Source organism: Varanus komodoensis, unplaced genomic scaffold (genome assembly GCF_004798865.1).
Source record: "Varanus komodoensis strain SLA01 unplaced genomic scaffold, ASM479886v1 scaffold1, whole genome shotgun sequence".
NCBI lineage: Eukaryota > Metazoa > Chordata > Lepidosauria > Squamata > Varanidae > Varanus > Varanus komodoensis.
The window spans coordinates 95,029,556-95,049,615 of record NW_025335268.1 but is presented as its reverse complement, the minus strand read 5'-3'; the positions used below and the strand labels follow the sequence as shown (position 1 = coordinate 95,049,615).

The 20,060-nt window shown below is 44.7% G+C and overlaps 1 protein-coding gene across 2 annotated transcripts in view; it reads right to left on the bottom strand.

Moving 5' to 3' along the window:
- Positions 1–20,060, bottom strand: part of SLIT1 (slit guidance ligand 1) — a 143,113-nt gene that overhangs the window by 95,439 nt on the left and 27,614 nt on the right. For both annotated transcript variants that reach the window (XM_044436831.1, XM_044436813.1), the window contains 2 exons: positions 19,971–20,042; positions 17,601–17,672 (listed from right to left, as the gene is read on the bottom strand). In XM_044436831.1, coding sequence (XP_044292766.1) covers positions 17,601–17,672; positions 19,971–20,035 — 137 coding nt within the window. In that variant the 5' untranslated portion in view covers positions 20,036–20,042. The remainder of the gene's footprint in view (positions 1–17,600; positions 17,673–19,970; positions 20,043–20,060) is intronic.

Here is a 20,060-nt window from a genome sequence, read left to right as displayed (position 1 = left end):
AGGCATGCCTACCAGCAGCGAAGACAACAGCACAGCAATACCGTGAAGAAGCAAACACAACACCAGAGGTCACTCCCACTGCATCCTGGCAGCCTCTAGGGGAACACCCCTTGCATGCGGAAAGCCTCAGGTTAACCCCCAGCACATCCAGGATGGCCTGCCAAGGTCTTTTACCTGCAACCCTGGAGAGCAGTTGCCTGCCCATGTAGACTGTGCTGAACTAAATGGACCAGTGGTCTGACTCAGAACTCCCATGGCATCATGCTGCTAGCCAGTGGGGACCCCGCATTATAAACCGTGCATGGAAGGAACCAGTCCACAGTTGGAATGTCATTATGGTTTCACTCTACCCGGAAGATATACTTATTCCTTGCGCACAATGCACTACAATATTCCCAGGAAAAATGGCAACACCCTTTTATAGCCAGTTGGAGTAGGAGTAGCTGATCTTATTTCTATTCCGCACAATCGCCAAAGCTTTCTGGGTTGTTTGCTACATTGGGAAGCATGCGTGTGTTGCAGCTGTTGTAAAAGATACCCAGAATAAGGGTTTAAGCCCTACGGGGGCACCAGTGATTCCCCACAGGCAATGTCAATAACTTGGCGAACATGAAAACCTGGATTCAATTTCTGGCTACAGCCTTACAGAAAAAAGGAAGGAAAGATGCCCTCAGCCTTCAAGAATGCATGACTGACACATGGATCAGTCTCCTCACCAAGGAGACTCAGTCTCCTCTGACCCATTCTTATCCCAGGATGCCTTTCCTTTTGCTAGTCTCCAGCACTCTACTTTGCAACACAAAGCCAATAGGACGCTTGCTGTGGTCTCCTACTTATATTCCTAGGATCCCTTATGATCCACCCTTCCCTTCCTAATTCAGCCAGCTGCAGTGGTCCACATCCAGGAGAGGCAGGGAAGGCAGCAGGATACTGAGCTGCTGGGTCCTCCCGATTTCCCTTGCTAGCGCTCCACTGGCAAGGCTAAAGGCAGCCCCTCAGCCTTGCTGAACTGTTGGAACAGAGATCCAGTTCCATGTTTCCTACTGGTGTGTCCCGTTATGAAAGCATCTGTGGATATTCTGTGAGGACACAAGTGGGTAAAAACCTTGCATCAGTCAACCATCGTGAGAAGTGAGACACTGGAAAAGCAAGCACAGGGTTTTTTGAAGAGTGCACATTCTGGAGTGAGAAGACACTTCCCCTGCCCTTTCTATATTTGCTCTTAGCCTATGCAAAGTGCAATTTTCTAAAGTTGCCCCTTCTTTGGAAATAGGTTTATAGCCGCAGGAGCAGAGCAAGATACCCTCGTGGCAGCTGTGCGCTTTCATGTGTGAGCCACATTCCCTTCTGGCACTTTGCGCTCCTGGTGCTATATCATTATGCCTGCAGGGTTAATGGGATCCTCTCCCCCACTCCAACAGGGGAGTGTGGAGACAGGAAAGGGAAGATGGGAACTGTAATTCTGGGCTCCATGCTGACTTCAGCAGTCATTTTTTAACTTCCCTCCTTTGTAGGGATAATGTTGCCTGGCCACTGGGGACAGGACTGCCCCTTGTGAGCACAGAATTCTAACTAACTTGTCCACATTCCTTGCCATAGCTGTACTCCCCCCAGTTTTCCTCTTTCTGGTCACAGTGGTGCCAATGCCAGCATGTTCTGGTGGACGTTTGGCACCTGCCAGTGCAAGGACTGATTGTACACCCACCAGCAGGCAAATTTTGATCCAGAGGCTACCCAGCAAAAATTGTTAGTGGAATGTTTCTAAGAGCATGTGATCAAAACCTGATGGTATTTAATGTTCCCCCTAAACAATACTTCATTAAAATTATTTAGCTACATTAAGAACAAATATGATGCCCACAACAATAGCAGCATTAATATTAGCACAACACTCAACCTGTTCCTTGCTAAATATTTGTACAGACTTTGCAGCTGCAGCCACTTCTCGATTTCTGGGACTCAAAGTGGCTGCCATTCATTACCCAGGAGCCCAGACATGAGCAAATACCCTTGAGCAATGGCATGCACAATTCATAGGAATTTGCCTGCTAGCGTAACTCTTGTGACCCATCACTAACATGGCCAGGCATAACTGAAAATGGAATCCTACATTCAGAAATGCAGACAGCATCAAGAGCATGGAAAAGGAAAACAGGAGCAGGCCACGGAGAAAGAGAGGAGAGAAACTAGCAACAGCAACCAAGGTAGGAGGTGTTACTAAGGAACAAAGAGGCTACAGGCTTTGCTCCTCAGAAGTAGATCCAACAAAGAGAAACTGGGCTGCAGAAAGTAACTGGGACAAGTGTGCCCTGCCAATGCACCGAAACCGCATGGCGAAAGAGCAGGCAGTCTTCTGTGAAACCTGCATACCCAGCAGCCACTCCCCATAATCCCCACTTAAAGCACAGAGTAATATCCTTTACTTCTCCATTTCCCACAAATCTAATTATCCGAGATTGATTTGCTTGGTAAATCACTGGTAATTTTATTTACTTTTGTTAATTGCTTTGACTTATTTTTATTATATGGATTGAACTAAACCACATTAGGAGGATGGTCTTTTTAATTCTGCTAATAGCATCTAAACCTTCAAAAGGATTATTTTCTGTGGACCTTTTGACAAAATAACATTGACCAGCTGGATGGAACTCTCTGCAGTGTGTGAGGATAGTGTGCCAGCTCTATTTACCAAGATGTTTGTTTGTTTATTTATTTGAGATGCTGGGAAATAATTGATGGTGGGTCATTTGCATCGATATAAGAAGGAGAAGAAGTGAGAGAGAAATGGGAAAATGCCTGCTTTCTTTCTATGTAACGGGGGGGGGGGGGGGGATAAAGAAATGCTACCTTATTAATGGTCAGTTATCAAACCCCCAGGAGCTGGATGAGAGTAATGCTAGGAGTGTATTTATCATATTTATTTCATATATCCTGTTCTTCCTTCAAGTAGCTCAGGGCAGTGGACACGTACAGTTACCCTACTTTATCCTTACAACCGTGTGAGAGGGGTTACGCTGACCGAGGGCTGGGCTTCCGGAAAGATAGTGCAATTCTGTGTGTGTGTCCTGAGAGTTAAACCCCACGGAGTTCAGGACGCAGTTTGCACATCACCACAGTCCAGCATGGTATACATAAGCAGCGGGAGGTGATGGGAATCCTGCAAACCAGGCCTGTGTATAGGAATGCAGCCTAAATGTGTCTTACTCTACGTCACGCCCGTCCATGTTCAGCACCCTGTGTGTTGCCCTGTTACCATACAGATCATACCACGCACGGGACAGACTGGGTATTGCAGGCATTTCCCATCCTCCTGATTTGCCAACTGGCTGGCCATTCATTCAGAAAATTAATTTGAACATGGATAGGAAGATACTTGAAACTTTTCTGCATACAAAACATACACAAGCAAGCACACAAATCTAAACCTCCTGGACCCACTGCCAAGTACAGCTGCCTATTTCATGCCAACTCCTTTTGGACTAAGTGCTCTGCTGATCCTCCTCACCCATTAGCACCTCATTTGTTATCACTGTCACCCAGCCACACTGACCCTTTGTTGCTCTGAGCGCCTCCCCCCCCCCCCCATCCCGTTCCTCTGTTGACATTACAGAAACTTAACTCTGAACCTCCATCTCCCCCACCCAGTCCTGCAGGCTGAGCTGCATAGACTCAAGCACTCCCCCTCGGCACACACCCCGACCATTTTGGCAAAGCAAATTTCTCCACCTTATTGGTATTCGTCAAATCACTCTCAGCACCCAGTCTCTTGCCTTCTTCCCACAGAAGGGTCTTTGTCAGATATGCCACCCCCCCCACACACACACACACACAATGTGCCCTCAATGCTCTGAGGATTGTGAGAGAGAACGACAAATGGCAAACCCTGGCACTGCTGCCGACAAGACCTGCCCCTCATGGGGGGAAAAGGCATAAGGGAGCGACAACCCTGAACGAACAGGAAGTACTCCTGGGATTGTTGCATCCATGAAAAAGTAAACTGACCAATCAATAAAAGCCAACAGGTTGTCATAGTCCTATTCAGGATCAAAATATAACATTCCGGTAGTGTAAGATGAAAGGTAGTCATTTAGCTATTTCTTCTATAATGAAGAATTCACACAAATATGTCTAGCTATGATATTTCTCCTTATATTTTATTCTTTGTTATTATATCATGCTTCCTCCTGTAATTCAAAGTTGCTTGAATGTGGACTCAAACTAAATGGGAATAGTCCAGACCACACCTTGACCTCTAGCACTGATACCTTCATTAAATTATTGGCACTTGTTGCTCCTGATATGTTAGTGGCAACATGAGGGGTACCTTACTGGGTGACTGGGCCATGCTCTGAAGATGCTTGGTGCATTAACATACAAAAATGCAACCCGAAGGCAAAAGCTCTATTTTGAGAGAGGGCAACCTCCATTTTACAGACTTAATCTAATGAGACTCACCTCTACCCTCTCCAAAGCCCTTCCCTCCTCCTTGGCAGGAGGCAAAAGGAAAATAATTCATGGAGGGTGAACATCATGGAGGGTTATCTTCATGTTATCTCCAATCAGGGCTGGGAACTGTTGGGATTTTGCAAACTCTGCTGGGGCTGTAAGGACCAGTGCCTGCAAGCCTCAGCTAAGGACATCCGCATATCCTAGCCTGGGATGCAAAGACTTTGATTCAGCCATGGTTTGCAGAAACTGGTCCTGTAAGCCCCAGCCAGCTTCACTGTGGTACTGCTGGCTTCCCAGCTGGGCTACAAGTGGTGCATGAAGGAGGTGTCTGACCTGGAGTCCTATCAAAGCTCCTTTCTTCATGCAGAGAGGAACACACTGCTGTGCCTCTCTCTGCATGGAGAGCAGGGGAGTGGGCAGGGCAAGGCCCAATGACGTCATTGGAAAGGAGAGGGCCAGGAGAGCATCTGGCCCCTGGACCAAGGCAGCTTCCACACCCCTGCTCTACTTCCAGTGTGAAGAACCAAACCAACAGGGTAAGTTGGGGCTGCGGGTAGGAGCAGCAATGTAAGCTGCAGCTGTCCTACTTCCTTACAATGTAATGCAATTGTGGTTCTGATCAAGAATCGCTAGACACAAATAGTTAAAAATGCAAAGACCTCTGTTGAGAACTGAACTTAACTTTTATTCATAACTGGAATGGTTGGTAAGATGCCTCCTCTTTGCCTCCTGATGCAGCTAACAAAAGTCATTTGTATTAATTAACTGGAAGCCATTTCACATTCATGCTTGGGAAGTATATATCAAACTAATCTGAATTCTGAAAAGTGAGAAAACTGGAGAATAAGGGAAAGAGAGTCTTGGAATTTTGCTTGAAGGAAAGCAAGTCAAGCAGGGAAAACTAAAGGTCTTCTTTCTGTCTAAACATGCATAGGATGGTGACTTTAATATAGTATAATGTATTCTCTTTGTAAACTACCTTGATATTTTTAAACAAAAATAAAAATTTACAACTTTTATATAAGCCAGGATTTCCACAGGACAGCCAGAACTTCATTTTGCAGATTGTAGGAGAATGTTCTTCACCTGCCGAAGTGAATTTGCCGTATTCAGGGTTCCTGCCTTACATGAAACTTGCCCATAGAATATATCCTCAGGAAGTGCCACATGGAAACTAACCTTATAGTTTAGCAGACTAAATCCCATATTTAAAAGAATATTGTAGCAATGTATATTTTTTAATATTTGCATTCCAGTTAGCACCATTTCTCAGCAGCGCGTATATAGTTAAATAACGCTTGGTCTGTGTATTAGTTATTGTATGTGTACTATATTATAGCCTGCCTTTCTTCCCTCATGGCAATCAAGGAAACTCGCATGGGGTTCCTAAGCAGCCTCCCATTCAGTCACTGGCCAGAGCCGGAAGTGTTTAGCTGCAGCATCATGTCCACCCAGGCTGGGTCCCGAGGCTGGTGACTGCAATGGCAGCAGGTTGGAGCATCCACTCTGGGTTTATTCTGAACATTAAGGAGCTATCCTTCAAGGTGAAACCAGAAGCTTATTCCCATAGATGGAAAAGCAGCTGGAAAAACAGCGGAACAGCAGCAGTTTTTGAGCAGAAGAGCACTTGGGGGACGATCACTCAAATTTGAAGACTCTTCAAAGAGAGAGACTGAAGACCCTTGACATAATTTCTAGTCTGGCCATTATTGAAAAGACTGAATGTTGCAGGTGCGCTGAGAGTTCACAGAGAGAGAGTTGGGGCATTGTCATGGTATGGAATGACTAAAACAATAACCCTGCCTGTTCTAAACTATTGAGATAAAGCAACTGTGGAGCCAAGAGAAAAAAGGAACACCAATAGTCACACTCATGATCAGAAAACCCCTTGAGGAGAAATATTTTGGCAAGGAATAACAAGCAACGTCTGACATGATACGGAAATAGGTAATAAAGTGGATGTGTTTGTTTGTAGGGAAAATGGCCAGGGTTATCTCTCCCAGTTCCCATACTGCCTTACAATTCTGTTTAACTGATCTCCCTATCCTATCACATTGTGCTTGAGTCTCTTTACAGAGGATCTCTATCATTGCTTTATCATACCTACATTTATTCACATCAAAGTGATCATGGCAAGGAGATCATCCTAGTAGGTGCAACAAGGCAGCCATGTGAAACAGGTTAAAACAGGTCAAGCGTTTCCAAAAATAATGTTGCTCAACCATTTTAATAATGAAACTGAGCAGATAAAAGGGATATCTATGACTGGCTGCTTAGTATCATCCTGGTCTCAAGTTTCCATTTATCTCAGCACCCTTCTCAGAAATGAAACAGAGCATCACATTTGCCCTCTTGATTGTTTTTCTTCTTTGAGAAAGAGAGACACCTGAAAACCTGCACTATAGTGCACTTATGACTATGAAGCTTCTGAATCAACTTGCTGCACTGGGATTATATTATGAAGTGTCCATAAATCTTGAGAACAACGCCATCAGAATCTCGGCAACTCAGCCTATGTGTTAAGGGAAATGCTTCATTTTGGCTGGAATAAAAACCTCACACAGTCTCAACTAACCACAGTAGCTTTGTGGGGCAGGTTAGGAGGTCCAAGGAAGTATGGAAGCTAAGGGCCAGAGCGAGCTGGCTCACAGAAGAACACAGAGGATGCAACACATTGCACAACTGCAATGTGAGCTGGCATCCCTAAGGAAACCTCAAGGAAAGCGAGGAAAGGAAGGGATAGGAAGCTGAATGTCATGTACTGATTAATGCTAATCACCAGCCACTTCTTGCACTGTGCATACTTTTCATACTGGATTTCCTAAGAAGGCTGCCAGCTACACTTCTTCTGACAATCAGTTTTAGCGATGACAGAGTGAACAGATGAAGGAGTCCTCAAAGTAAAGTCTCACTAGCACTGCTATTTTTTAAATCCTGGAAAGGAGGCAAACTTAGAGGTACAGTAGAGTTCATGAAAACAGGTGAGCCAAACATGGACTTGTCTGGTCAAAGCAGGATCCTTACTCTCACCCCCATCCACCCCATAGTAGTTTATAACTAGGAAACACCTTAGCCCTAAACCCTCATTCCCTTCCCAGTAGAGCTACAGTGCTTGAGCTAATCAGTGATGGCTTGCTGTTAGATGGGTATCTAATTATAGATGTTCCTTTTTCTGCTACTTACTGTTTTCCTGAACTGCTGCTATGAACATCACTGCAGCTGCTGCACTCAATGGCTTTGGAACAGAGTCTGACATCCTGCTGATGTGTGGGTTGATTCTACGTTCCTAGGCTTACAAAGACTGCAGGAGATCAGTACAAGAAACCTGGAGGCCTGTTCTTCCAGGAACTACAGTCCAATGTTGGGGTGGAGATAAAGTGAGAATCAGAGACCAAAAGTCACTTCTGGAATTATTGTCAGCACATCTCCTGTGTTTAGTCTTACCTTCTTCTTCTCCACCTTGAGCCATGCCTTAAATATAGTTTTGTTTGTTCATAGCACCATTTAGTGCCTCAGTAGAGGGGCTAAAAACGAGTGGTTCCTGCAGAGTCTTGCTTGGCACAACTTGCTCCTTCACTTTTTCATCCTGCCCATGTCCCTATTTGGCAGCCAATAGAGAAAGGATGAGACCTTGGATGGCATATGTAGCTAGGAAAAGAGAAGATGCAAGGTTTTGTCTGACAATACCCCATCTGTGCTTCCGCCTCGTCCCCTGTTTTGTGATCATACATGCAACATGATGAGTTGCAGGGGTGATCTGGGGCATCCTGTATCCACTCAACAAGGAATGGGTATGGTCCTTCTCACCTTCTCTAATCATGACAGTTTGTCTCCTTGCACATAAATTCCAATGTGAGAAATAGGATATACATTTGCATTATTGATCATAATACTGGAAATTATTCAAAATCTCTATCCTTGGTGAACAACACAACCACATGCAAGCAGCGAGGCATTCCCTTTGTTTAATATAACTCATGTTCTAGCTTGAGATGAGGTCCTCGGAGTAGATTGGCACCCTGTTTTCTCTCCCTATCACTACATATGTCTACCTTTTATCTTCTTAGATTTTACTGGAGGTCAGCATCAGTGTGGGTCACCAAATATATACATATCAAGGGGAAGAGTGATGGAAATGTATTTGGCTGCATGATTGCCAAGGTCACCTTCCCGCCTTGGTAATTTTCCTTGATGGGAAACAAGATCCATTTTTAACAGCGCTTCATTTTCACAGTGACACTGTCCTCCTGCTAGTGTGAGATTGGGGAAAGGGAGGGAAAGGCCCGGCCCTTTGTTCCTCCATCCAGTGCTGACAGTTTAATTAAACCTCATTTGAAAGAGGGTCAGCAGGGTCAGGTGCTCCCCAGCAAAATATCAACTAAGCACCATTTCCAGGCACCAAGGCTCCTTAATGAGACCCTCTCCAGAGGACAAAGAGCACAGGCTTAGGACATGCATTTCTCTGCCCCAGTGAGAGGAGCATTCATGTGTTCGTGTTCCAGGGATGTCTGTTCTTAGGCCCACACGGGTGCCTAAGAAAGAAGCCAATATGGTGCAATGGATAGAGTGGTGGAGAACTGGGTTCAAGTCTCCGTTTTACATGAAACTTACTGGGTGGCCTTTGTAGGTCACCACCTTTCAACATAACCTATCTCACAACAGCTGTAGTTGTGGGGATAAAAAGGAGTGCACCTATATGCTAAGCAGCTTAGGGGTTATAAAGTGTTAATGATTTAAGGTGTTAACATTGACATATAAAGTCCTTAATGATTTAGGGCCTGCATATCTAAAGGCACATCTCCTTCCATATATACTTGCCTGAATCTTTAGATCATCTGCTGAGGTCCTTCTCCAGGACCCCTCTCTGAAAGAGGCTAGAAGAGGGGGTCCTCTGAGAAGGGTCTCCTTGTTGGTAGCACCCCAGTTATGGAATCTGCTTTCTAGAGAGTTAGTGCTGACTCTTTATTCATCTTGGCACCAAGCCAAGACCTTTTTATTTGCTCAGCATTTTAATGGCTGAATGTTTTTACTGTATATTTTTTATCTCTCTTGTACATTAGGATTCAACTTGCTGTTGTGGGTCTAGCTTCTGTTTTGTCTCTTTAAACCATCTAGAGATCCTGACTGGATAGCAGATAGGGTACAAATGTTTTTAATAGAATAAATAATAGAGAAATATAGCTATACCACATGTGAACCATGAAAAGCCCAGTTATGCAGTACCAGCTAGCGAGGAAGAACTTCCAGGGAGCCGACTGTGTGTCCGCTCCATGTTTTTAAGAGCTGTTCGGCAAGACTGCCTTCCCACCATTATTTTCACCAGGGAAGCAAGGCAGGGAACCCGACCCACTCGCTGCTGCTGCCCTGTTCATGGGGCAGCCTCACCAAGCAGATTGCTGGATCTCGGTTCCTGCACGAGGCTGGAGCTAGCAGCCAGCAATTTGCTCAGAGGGGCTGCCCTGGAAATAAATAGGCAGCTTGGCAAAGCCGATCTCCGGCTCCCAGTTTATTCAGGGGTGGGCTACTCTCAGGCAGGTGGGGGCCAGCAGCTGTGCAGGGTTGCCCTATTCCTAGGGCAACCCAGCCCTGCCCGTCACCAGCTCCCAGCTCCTTCCTGAGAGCCCTATTCTAAGGTGGGAGTTGAAAAGAGACGGGGAAGTGATAGCAGGGCAAGACTACCCCATCTGGGGGAAGCTCCACCTCGCTGATTGCTGTCTCCCACAGCTTGCCCAAGAGCAGAGCTTTTAGAGAGGAGGTGGGGAGCTGATCCACTCAGCAGTTGCCCTGAGAGCGGACAATGACACCAACTGGATTGTCAGACCTTGCTTATTGCCTAGGAGCAGAGTTCTAAGGCAGGAGGCAGAAGAGGGGACACCTCTGAGAGCAGCACCAAACTGGGGACAGCTGTCCGCCATGCTCTCTGACTAGCAATTTTGCAAGGGCAGGAACAGGCACTCTTGCAAAACAGGTCCTTGTACTGGGGCTTGTCCAAGTCTGGTGTTGTCCAAGTCTGAATTGCACAACGAGCAATTATGGCGGGGAAACTGTAGCGCGGGCTGTTCTGTCTGATCTTTGACAACAAGTCACAAGGCTCAACCACTACAAGAAAACATGGCAAACAAGCAACGATAAAAGAAATGGCTGTTTGTCATGTCATGTGACTCCAGTCAGTGCCATTTACCCCTTCACACTACCACGGTTGTCAGGGCCAAAGCAAAAGACTGGTGAACAAGAGACTCGGATGGCGAAGAGGACGGCAAGTTCATGAGTATACGAAAATATTTCTACATACAAACTCTTATTATCTTGCTCATCAGCTGACCTAATCTGCTTTTCCCTGCTTAGTTTACATAATGGTCCGTGAGAAGGACAGCAAAGAATTTCCCTCCTCAATCCTGCTGCCATCATGCTCCTTCTAAACATCCATAAACACGTGCTGAAGGCTTGGCACTGATTTCCAGCTAATGCAAGTCAAACAATCTAGAGCATAACAGCTTAAATTGCCATACATTTTAAGAAGTTAGTTACAAAAATGGTAACTGAAATGACATCAATTACATACTTTTTTAGAGATGCCAGGAATTCCTTTGTTCCCATCAAAGAACACCCCAAAGGTTTCTTCATGGAAGCTGTCACAGTTAAACCAGTTTATGTTGTCACCTAGAATTGCCTCAAGAAGGCTGCATAACTGAAAAGGGACACACTTTATATGCTAAGGCACTGCGCTGCTCTGAAATAAAAGGCAACCCTTGGAAATGAGGCTCACAGAGGGGACGGGAGGACAGCTGGTGGGTAGGTTGACACCAGTTCCAGCTGCTCGCACAAGATTTTTCATGCAACACATGGTGACAGTGTTATGGGGTTTTCATTCCTGCTAGTGCTCATAGTTTATTTAAGGTGTCAGACTGAATTTCACCCTAGGCCACTTCTTCATAATGATAAAGAAATTTTCCTTCCTTCCTTCCTTCCTTCCTTCCTTCCATCCATCCTTCTTTTCTATAGCTAATTAATTTCTATAAATAATTTTATTTGTGGTTTAGTAGAAAATAATTAATTGCAGAGGGTATTATATGGTCAGTATGGAATATTAAGGCTGGAATACATCATAAAATAGGAGGCAAAATCAGCAGCAAAGGGGAGTGCCATTCTCAGGTCTTAGAAGGAAGAACACTAGGAGTCAATCCAAGCTTTGAGGCTGACACCGTTCCACTATCACTCCATCAGTGGTGTGGTAGATACTTTTACAGAAACAACAGTAGTAGTAACAACAGTGATAGTAGTAGTAACAGTAGCACTAATAGCAGCAATCCATGGCATTTTATAGTTTATCAGTTTTCCTAAGTGTTTGGAGAGCTTCACACACATTATTTCAGCAATTATCTGGGTAATCATTACAATAATCCTGTAAGGCTGTTCAGTATTACTAATCCCGTATCACACGTGAGATGAAGCTACAATAAAGTGATGTCTTGTTGAAGACCATCTAATTCGTTCACAACTAAACTTACATTTTGGCTATTATTTTCTTGGCTGATAGCTCATTCTCTTTACCATCATCCACACAAGCTGTTACTTCCATCTATGCTCAACCAAGCTTTCCTTCAAGGATCCTCCTGATTCTGGGGAGACATTCCACTCTGGCTGCAAAAATCACCCCAGAAACATTCAGTAAAAGTGTGAATCTAAGTGCATAATTAGGGGAATCCACATGATCAGCCACAGAAGTTCCAACCAGAAATTGTTTTGTGTTTACCAGCTGAAAAGTTTTTAAAAGCCAGGACTATCAGCTTAAGGGGATGTGGGAAAAAGCACACATCCAGATTTGTAACAGTCCAAACCCAGAACATGCCTCTGGCTTTTGGAACCTCTTGCCACTCTCTAGCTCTCTTACCTTAGAAAGGAAAGAAACATAAGGGAGCTTTCCAAGCACTCCTGTATCCATCTCCTGATGTGATCTGACTTTACAAGGTTAACATTAAAGACAGATCCAGTTAAAGGGGAGCAAGAATTCTGCTTTGCAATAACTATCTTAATTGTTTTGTTCCTTACGTAAAAGCCATCGGTGACCTTGATGAATGGCTCCAGACAGCATATACTCTGTGCAAGCCTGCACATGGTGTTTCCACACATGTAGGACCCAAGAGCTACAACAATCCCTATCAGACATTTTAATTGCTCTTTCAAAGCCAGTGATCATCAGTCTGGGGCATGCTGTTAGACAATATATACAGCTCAGTCTCCCTGACTGTCTGAGCCCATTCCCCGAATGGGAGAGAGTAGGCGGAACAGCTGTGGGGAAGCTGCTCTAGGACTTTATATCTTTATTCACACCCCACTCTTCCTTAAAAGGAGCCAAAGTATTTCATTACATGAAAACTCTTGTTCTTATTATTTAGCTGTTGAGAAATGGTACAAATAAATAACTCACTAGCTATCAATGGGGATATTTCCTCCCTGACTGCCTATGCCATCCAGTAAGACACAAGACTCAGTCAGTGACACATTAGCTCATGCGCTGACCTTGTTCTTGCTCTCAGGAAACCAGGATGCCAAAATCAGCCAGGGTAGCATGCATATGCATACAATATCTTATTCAGTTTGCCAGACTATGGCTAGATGGTTAGTATCTGAGACTGAAACTCATACAAGAATGTCTATGTTTTGCTTGATAACTAATTGCAAAGAAGATGCTATATTCCAGAGAAAGTATAAATACAGTAAAAGGAGAGGAAATATAATAGCTATGTGTACTGGAGTGGGGAACAGTTTCAGCCTGAAGTCTAAAATCCAGTCTTGGGGGATACAATTTAGCTGTGGGTGGGCCATAGGCTCTGCCAAAATGTGGGCAGGGTGAAAATGTGATTACTACCCATTTTAAGCAAGGAGGACAAGACTTCTGCATATCTGCTCAAAAGTGAGTAGGTCTGAATCATTCAGTAGTGGTTTCAAATAGCATCCAGGGTGAAGTCTCTTCATGCATACACAGAAATAAACACGAGAAACATGTCTACGTACTCAAGAACAAACAGGGCAAACCTGTGAGAAGTGAGCAGAACTGAATTAGCAGGTTTCTTGCCATGCTTTATCCAACCCTCTCTTGCAGGGAACTCTCTTCCCATGATATACAATGACAAAGGTACCCCCTTTCCACTTTGAATTCTAGAATTGTTCCATGGCAATATGCATTATAATTCCATGGTGTGCTGAACTTGAGTGGACTTGTGCCAAACACTTTGGAAGAAAAATGGGGCCACCAACAGACAAAGATTTTAGCACACTTGGGGAAACACTGGAACATGAAAAGTACATCATATTTAAAGTTTGACCCTCCAAAGGGAGCAGAGTAAGATCCAGAACTGGTTACCGATATAGCATGTGCCCCTGTGTCTCCATCTTACTTAAATGATTGCATTCCATAACCTCTCAGCTATAGGTTTCCACACATGTAAGTTAATTTTTAAAAATCCTCAAAGTCAGGTGGACAACATTGGCCCAGCCTCACAACGAGGGAGGACATACGCTACCCAGCCAATAATCCCGACATGAGGCACCATGGCCACTGCCCCTGCATTCTTTACAACTCTCGGCCTCCACTCAGTTCCACCCTCTTTGTGGGGCCTTTTACAAAGAATCCAAAGGACGGGGCTGGGGTGGGAGGGGGAACCTTCTTTATGCAATGTTTTGCCGTATGCCCCATTTGTTTATTTCCATGTACAACTTGTCCTATCTAGAAGGGCATAAGCATGTAATAGAGTTTATACACAAGTAACTTCACCATGCAGCATTGTTTATATCCTCATTATTGAGGCTATCATCTAATAGAAGAAAGTCTGAAAAGGAGTCAGGTCCAGACTCAGTCAGGGAATAGGCTTAGACTGTCGGCAGCTTTCTCGCTGTATTCCGTCTGACTCCCTTGTTGGGAATTGTATGTGTGTGTGTGCTTATGTCTGTGCATACACACACTAGATCTCCTTTCATAATTGCACAAACTGCTAAATTTTTATTTATGAGGGTGTGCGATATATTATGAGGGGCACACTGTCCAACAACAGTGAACAACTGTTTAAGAGCTTGAAGAAGCAAAGTTGTGGGCCAGTGGCAATGAGCCAGATCAAGTCATCAGCTACCATGGTAACGTCTACCTCTAAAACTGTGCCTTTTCGGGGGTTTGGCACAGGCTGATACCCTGTCACATCCTTTTATATCACATACAAAACAGAGGAAACCCATCTCCTTGGTACTTCCTTTCACTCTTGCTCTTACAGTCTTGCATCTGGATGGGAAGCAGCTTCCTGGACTGCATTGGGAAATGTCTGCAAGTGCCTCCCCTCTTTGCCCTTCGGACTGCAGCCCCTAATATTTCAAATCAAGCTTGACATGTCATAGGAATCAACCTGGCACTCCCGAAACACAGCAAAGAAGAGTGAACATCGCTCTTCGGAATCACTACACTCCTTGTGTAGTTGTGCGCCTTTGCAAGTGAGAGAATGCCACCCACTGGCTGAGATTGCTGGACTCCTTCTACGCTATTAGAGTACATAAAGCGTACAATGGGAGGGGGAGGGGAATGGTTTGCCTCTTCCCATTGTAGTTTCAGATCATGTGAGAGTCTGGCTTGCATCCTTACCTGTGGGGTTCCCATGATCAGGGAAGGAAAAGAAGCCCCGCCAGATTGTGGCATGGTTTGGAAGCCAGCCCCGTCACCCACCCACCTCGCTGGGTTCAGATGACACAAGGAGGCGATGCAGCACACCTGAGGCAGGGAAAAGTAGCCACCGCGACTGCTTCTCCTTCCCCCATCATGCAAAGCCCTTACTGTGTTCCACTAATGATTCATCGTCCTTAGCTCTGAGATGGACTAGTTTGGAAAACTTTATTGAAATACTTTAATTTTATCTGACCCAACAAAGACTCCTTTCCTCTTTCAGCAGCAAAATGCCCAAAGCTCTGGGCTGCCCCTCCTGGCTAATTGTTGGGGGTACTCTGGCCCTTCTATTGCCATAGGGGCTCAGATGTTTTTGAGCTTCAACTGTTGCATTGGTTTATGTGTTTTTAGTCTCTCTCTCAAAAATGCCATTAAAATAATTCGTAAGTGAATGGATAATAAATGAAAAGGGAAAATTGTAAGTGCTCTCCAACAGTTTTGCAGCCCTTTAAACTGAGAACTGAGGACACCCTCCACCATCCCCTGTGCACAGAAAAAAATTATAAGTGTGCAATTTTGGGGAAAAGTTAGTACTGAATTTAAATATTTGAATTGCAGTTATGTGAACTCATGTTCCACGCTTAAGGTTAAGAAGACAGTCCTCTCCCTAGCCTCTGTGATACAGAAATCAGGTTTTGGAAGTCAGGAGATGATGAGGGGAGGGGAAGGAGAAGAAGAGGGAATCATGAAGTGACTCACGATTATCTGCCACCCCCATAAGCTCAAAAATCCAAATAACTGGCCAAAGACAAAAGCTTAGCTGAAGTCATTGCTTTGCGTTTACCGGCCCCTCTCCCGTTGCAAGCTGTCATCTCTGCTCATGTTCCTACCTTCCGCGAGCGAGCGAGCGAGCGAGCGAGCACAGACACACACTAATAGTATAAGTGGCTTTTTTTCTGACACAAAAGCTTTGCCAAAAGCCTTTTTAGCATCCCTACAAGATGTGATAATAAGCCTCTGCAGGTGCCCAGCCCCTATGATTTTGAAAATGCTTTGTTAGTCGCTGCCAGTACAAGGGAAAAAACATGTTATGCAAGTCATACTTAATTTTGCACTTATGGAAGCAATGAAGAAATACATAATTAAAAACTTGTTTTCTACACAATGGGATATTTAAAGATGTGGCATGAAATTTTAAGGAGGCGGTATAGAAAGACATTTTCTTTTTCAGTAATAATTTTACATGTACATTTTATGATCAATATATTTGTGACTATTTTTTTAAAAAACACATAGCAAAGCTTCCGTGTTTCCTTGCTCTTAGTGATTAGGAAGGAAGGACAGATGTGACTATAGATTATCTCTTCACCTAAGAAGACAAAATGTTAGATTCATATTCAGCACAGCAATGTAAAGATCTAGTTGTGGAACAATCCACATGAAAATACAGAGACACATATGATCACACACATATATAAATGCTATGGTAGTAAAAACTGATTGACACTGATGTCAAAAGGGTGCCCCTACACCCTGTACCTGTATGTACATTTGTATATCCCAGTGCATGGTACCAATTTGAATTATGTCACTCATTTGATTTTCAGGCTATTTCAGTTTAGATTATATAGGCATGGAGATGCAAGAGAACTCCCTTCTAGCGACAAGACAGCTTTATATGTCAACTTTATTATGCTTGCACCAGCTTCTGAATGCCTGACTAGCTGGCAAACAGGAAACCACAGCTGCTTCAAAAGTGCATACCAGTGGTCCACACTAGCTGAACACTAGCTTTGATAAGCAAGATTCTGTTTGCCAAAGCCATCATGGGAGCTGAAATGTTGCTTACCATGAGCCACCAGTCCATGGTGCAACTATTTGCACTCGAAAGGGTTTATTCCACTGCCAGACTCATAGTAGTCCTGATCAGAGGTTGGCAGCTGAGCTTTCATTCTGCACCTTGAATTTCACACAGTTTGCAACTGATGATTGGTAGAAATGCTCCTTGTTCTTTTACTTTCAATCGGTAATTAGGTTTTCAGTCCCCAAATACAGAGTAAACTCCAATTATGTTATTCCATGGATGGAATGACTCTTGTTAGTAAATTCAGCAGGGCATGGACCCCCACACCCATGCACCTTCAGAGGGTTGGCGCACTTTCAGGAGCTGGAGTCCACAGAAGTGAAGGCAAGGAGAAAAAAACCTCTCGTGATGTGTAACATTACATTCCAGCCCTGGCCTGTTCTTCCTCCCTAAAACTCAAAAGAGCTCCACTTGCCCAATGTAAATGCCATCTTTGCTTTTGAAAAAGAAATGTTAGAAGAATAGGTTACCAGACAGTATTTGCCTGTTCTGATAACAGTTCCAGTACATTCAATATACCACACCTTAATCGTCCTTTTTAACTGCACTCCAATTCAATATTTACATTACTTTTTATTCTTCAAAAAAGCAGAAAAGCACACTGTAGATCAGCCAATTAATAAAATATATCTGGGTACTTACAGCCGCGACAGTGCCTGGTTATTCTGGAACAGGAGCTCCGGCAAACTGTGAAGTTGGTTCCGATTCAAACGTCTAGAGAAATTGAGGGTGAGTAGAAGGTATCATAAACATCTGGAAACAGGGAGGATTTCTGAACCCAAGTTCATTCTGACAGAGATTTAATGTAGAGGCTGTTACAACTCCACTCTTTCCCAGTCTGTTGCAGGATGTTGCCTTGAACTGGGGTAGTGCTCCCACAGAGCAGGGCAAGACACCCACATCAGGCAGCAGAGTGGGAGAAGCAGCAAGTTACTTTTCTCCAGCCTCACTCCCATCCATCGCTGCTCTTCCCTGCAGGCACTTTCGGAGAGATCTGCCAGCACTCTCCCACCATGGCTATTTGCCATATAAAGGGCAACAGCTGCCAGCCCGATTTCCCTCGTCATGAACCACCCATGACTTTTTCTGCGACTCCATCAGCGATACGGGGAAGACTGCAGCTGAAAGACGTGATTGTGGGCCTCTCCCAAGATCCTGCAAGAGCAACTCAGTTGCTTCTCCAGTCTCAAGGCTCTGCATAAAGCCAACAGAGAGGGGGCAAGAGCAAGGGGACATGATACGGCAGGGGATGAAGACCAGGGCGATGGCAGGAAGGAACGTCATGACAGCATATGTTCTCTCCCTCCTCAGCTGGTGAGGGAGGTGTGCTGGGACTGGTCTTGAAACTCTAAGGATGCTCATGAGTCGCTTCGCCTCTGGCCCAAGCTACTGAATATACCAGCTTCTAAGAAAACCCCTGAAACTGAAAATAGCCAAGCAAAAATCAGGGGTCATCTTATCCACCAGGTGAAATATTTCCCTTGTCATAGTTTGTCTTCCGTATTGCATCACTGAGCCGAGTGCAACTAAGCAAGAGAGATGTGAAAATCAGGTCAGAGTTAACAATATGGATCCTACAAAATGGCTATAGTGAAACACACTGTATAAATTAGGGTAGATCTTCAACTTAGGCTAAGTGCTGAAATTCTGACTATTTATACTTACTGCCACAAAATGCTGATCTTATGGAGGAGAATTGTAATGAAATAATATTATAATGAGACACACACAACAGACTCCTTGTCCCACATTTTAGCCAAAACCTAACCGTTGCAGCCTTATCAAAAGAGTAACTAACAGGGCTGCTAGATGTCTTTAACACTACCTGTGACTGGCTGGCATCCCTGTGAAAGGACCCTTCCAGACACAGCTTCGATGGTGCGATCACATAGCCTCATCCACAGAGTTCTATGGGGCATCCAAACAGCACCATCTTTGATTGCCACTCTCCCACATCTTACTACAACTTTGCCTTTCTTCCTATTACAAAAATTGAATTAAGGACATAAAGGCAGACTTGGCACACCATGCTTTTTGTCTGGAAGCAAGAGGAGCCCTGCACCATATGTCCTACGACCCCAGTAGCTGGTCTCAAATAGCACCAGGGGAAAGCACTTCTGCAGCTCGTTGTTCTTCTTTCCCCAGAACATCCCATTAGACTATCCCATTCAATCCTTGACTAACACTTTTCATCCCTCTGCTCCTTTAGTCCTTTACAAATTAGACTCACCTCCCATCATTCCCAGCCAGCCCATAGTGTCAGTAGCTACAGAACAAATGTCTAAAGTACATTGAAAACTACTATTTAAGTATCCATGGAACCTAATGGAGGATGATAGCACTGCCACTTTAATCGTGTATCTCTATTACAAGCCTTGTTTGCTTGGCTTTGGCAACTAGAGTGGTAACAAGTTCTGTGTAATGCTGGATGTGTGAATCAGGAGTGCCCTGGGATTGCCCCACCTTGCTGGCAGTGGCAATGGCTCAACAAGGGAAAGGGACGAGAGGACAAGAACAGTGATTTCTTTCAGCTGGTGTTTTACAGCTGCTGTGCAGAAAAAAGAAAGACAAAGTTCAGGTTGGTTTGTGCACTGCCCCTGATCGAATGCATACTGCTGAGAATTATTTTGGATCTAAAAAGAACAGTGAACAGATTGGGAAGCATCTGGGTACAAATGCCAGCCAGGTTGTTCAGGGCTGGGTGTAAAAACATGCAGCGCTCACACCATCTGCTTGGCTCTGCAGTGGGGAGGGGGAGTGGGGAGAAATGGTTACTGAAAGAGGCAGGCAGCCTCTGACCATGGGGTGACCTTCTCCCCATCCCTGCCCAGTTCCAACTCCAAGCCAGTGAGGCATCAGGAAAGCCACCAGGTGTGCTACTCCGTGCCTGTGGGAAGGCAGGGCAGGGGAAAGGAAGGCAGGGCAGGCTTCTGCTGAGCAACCCCAGCCTTCTTCTCTCTGTGCTTTCCCCACCCCACTGTCTGTGCTACAGTCGGTCCTTGAAACACTCACAGTCGTTCCAACTCTCTCATGTCGTCGAACACCCCTCGCTCCACCAGGCCGATCTGGTTTTCCATCAGCTGCCTATAAAAGTGATAAGAA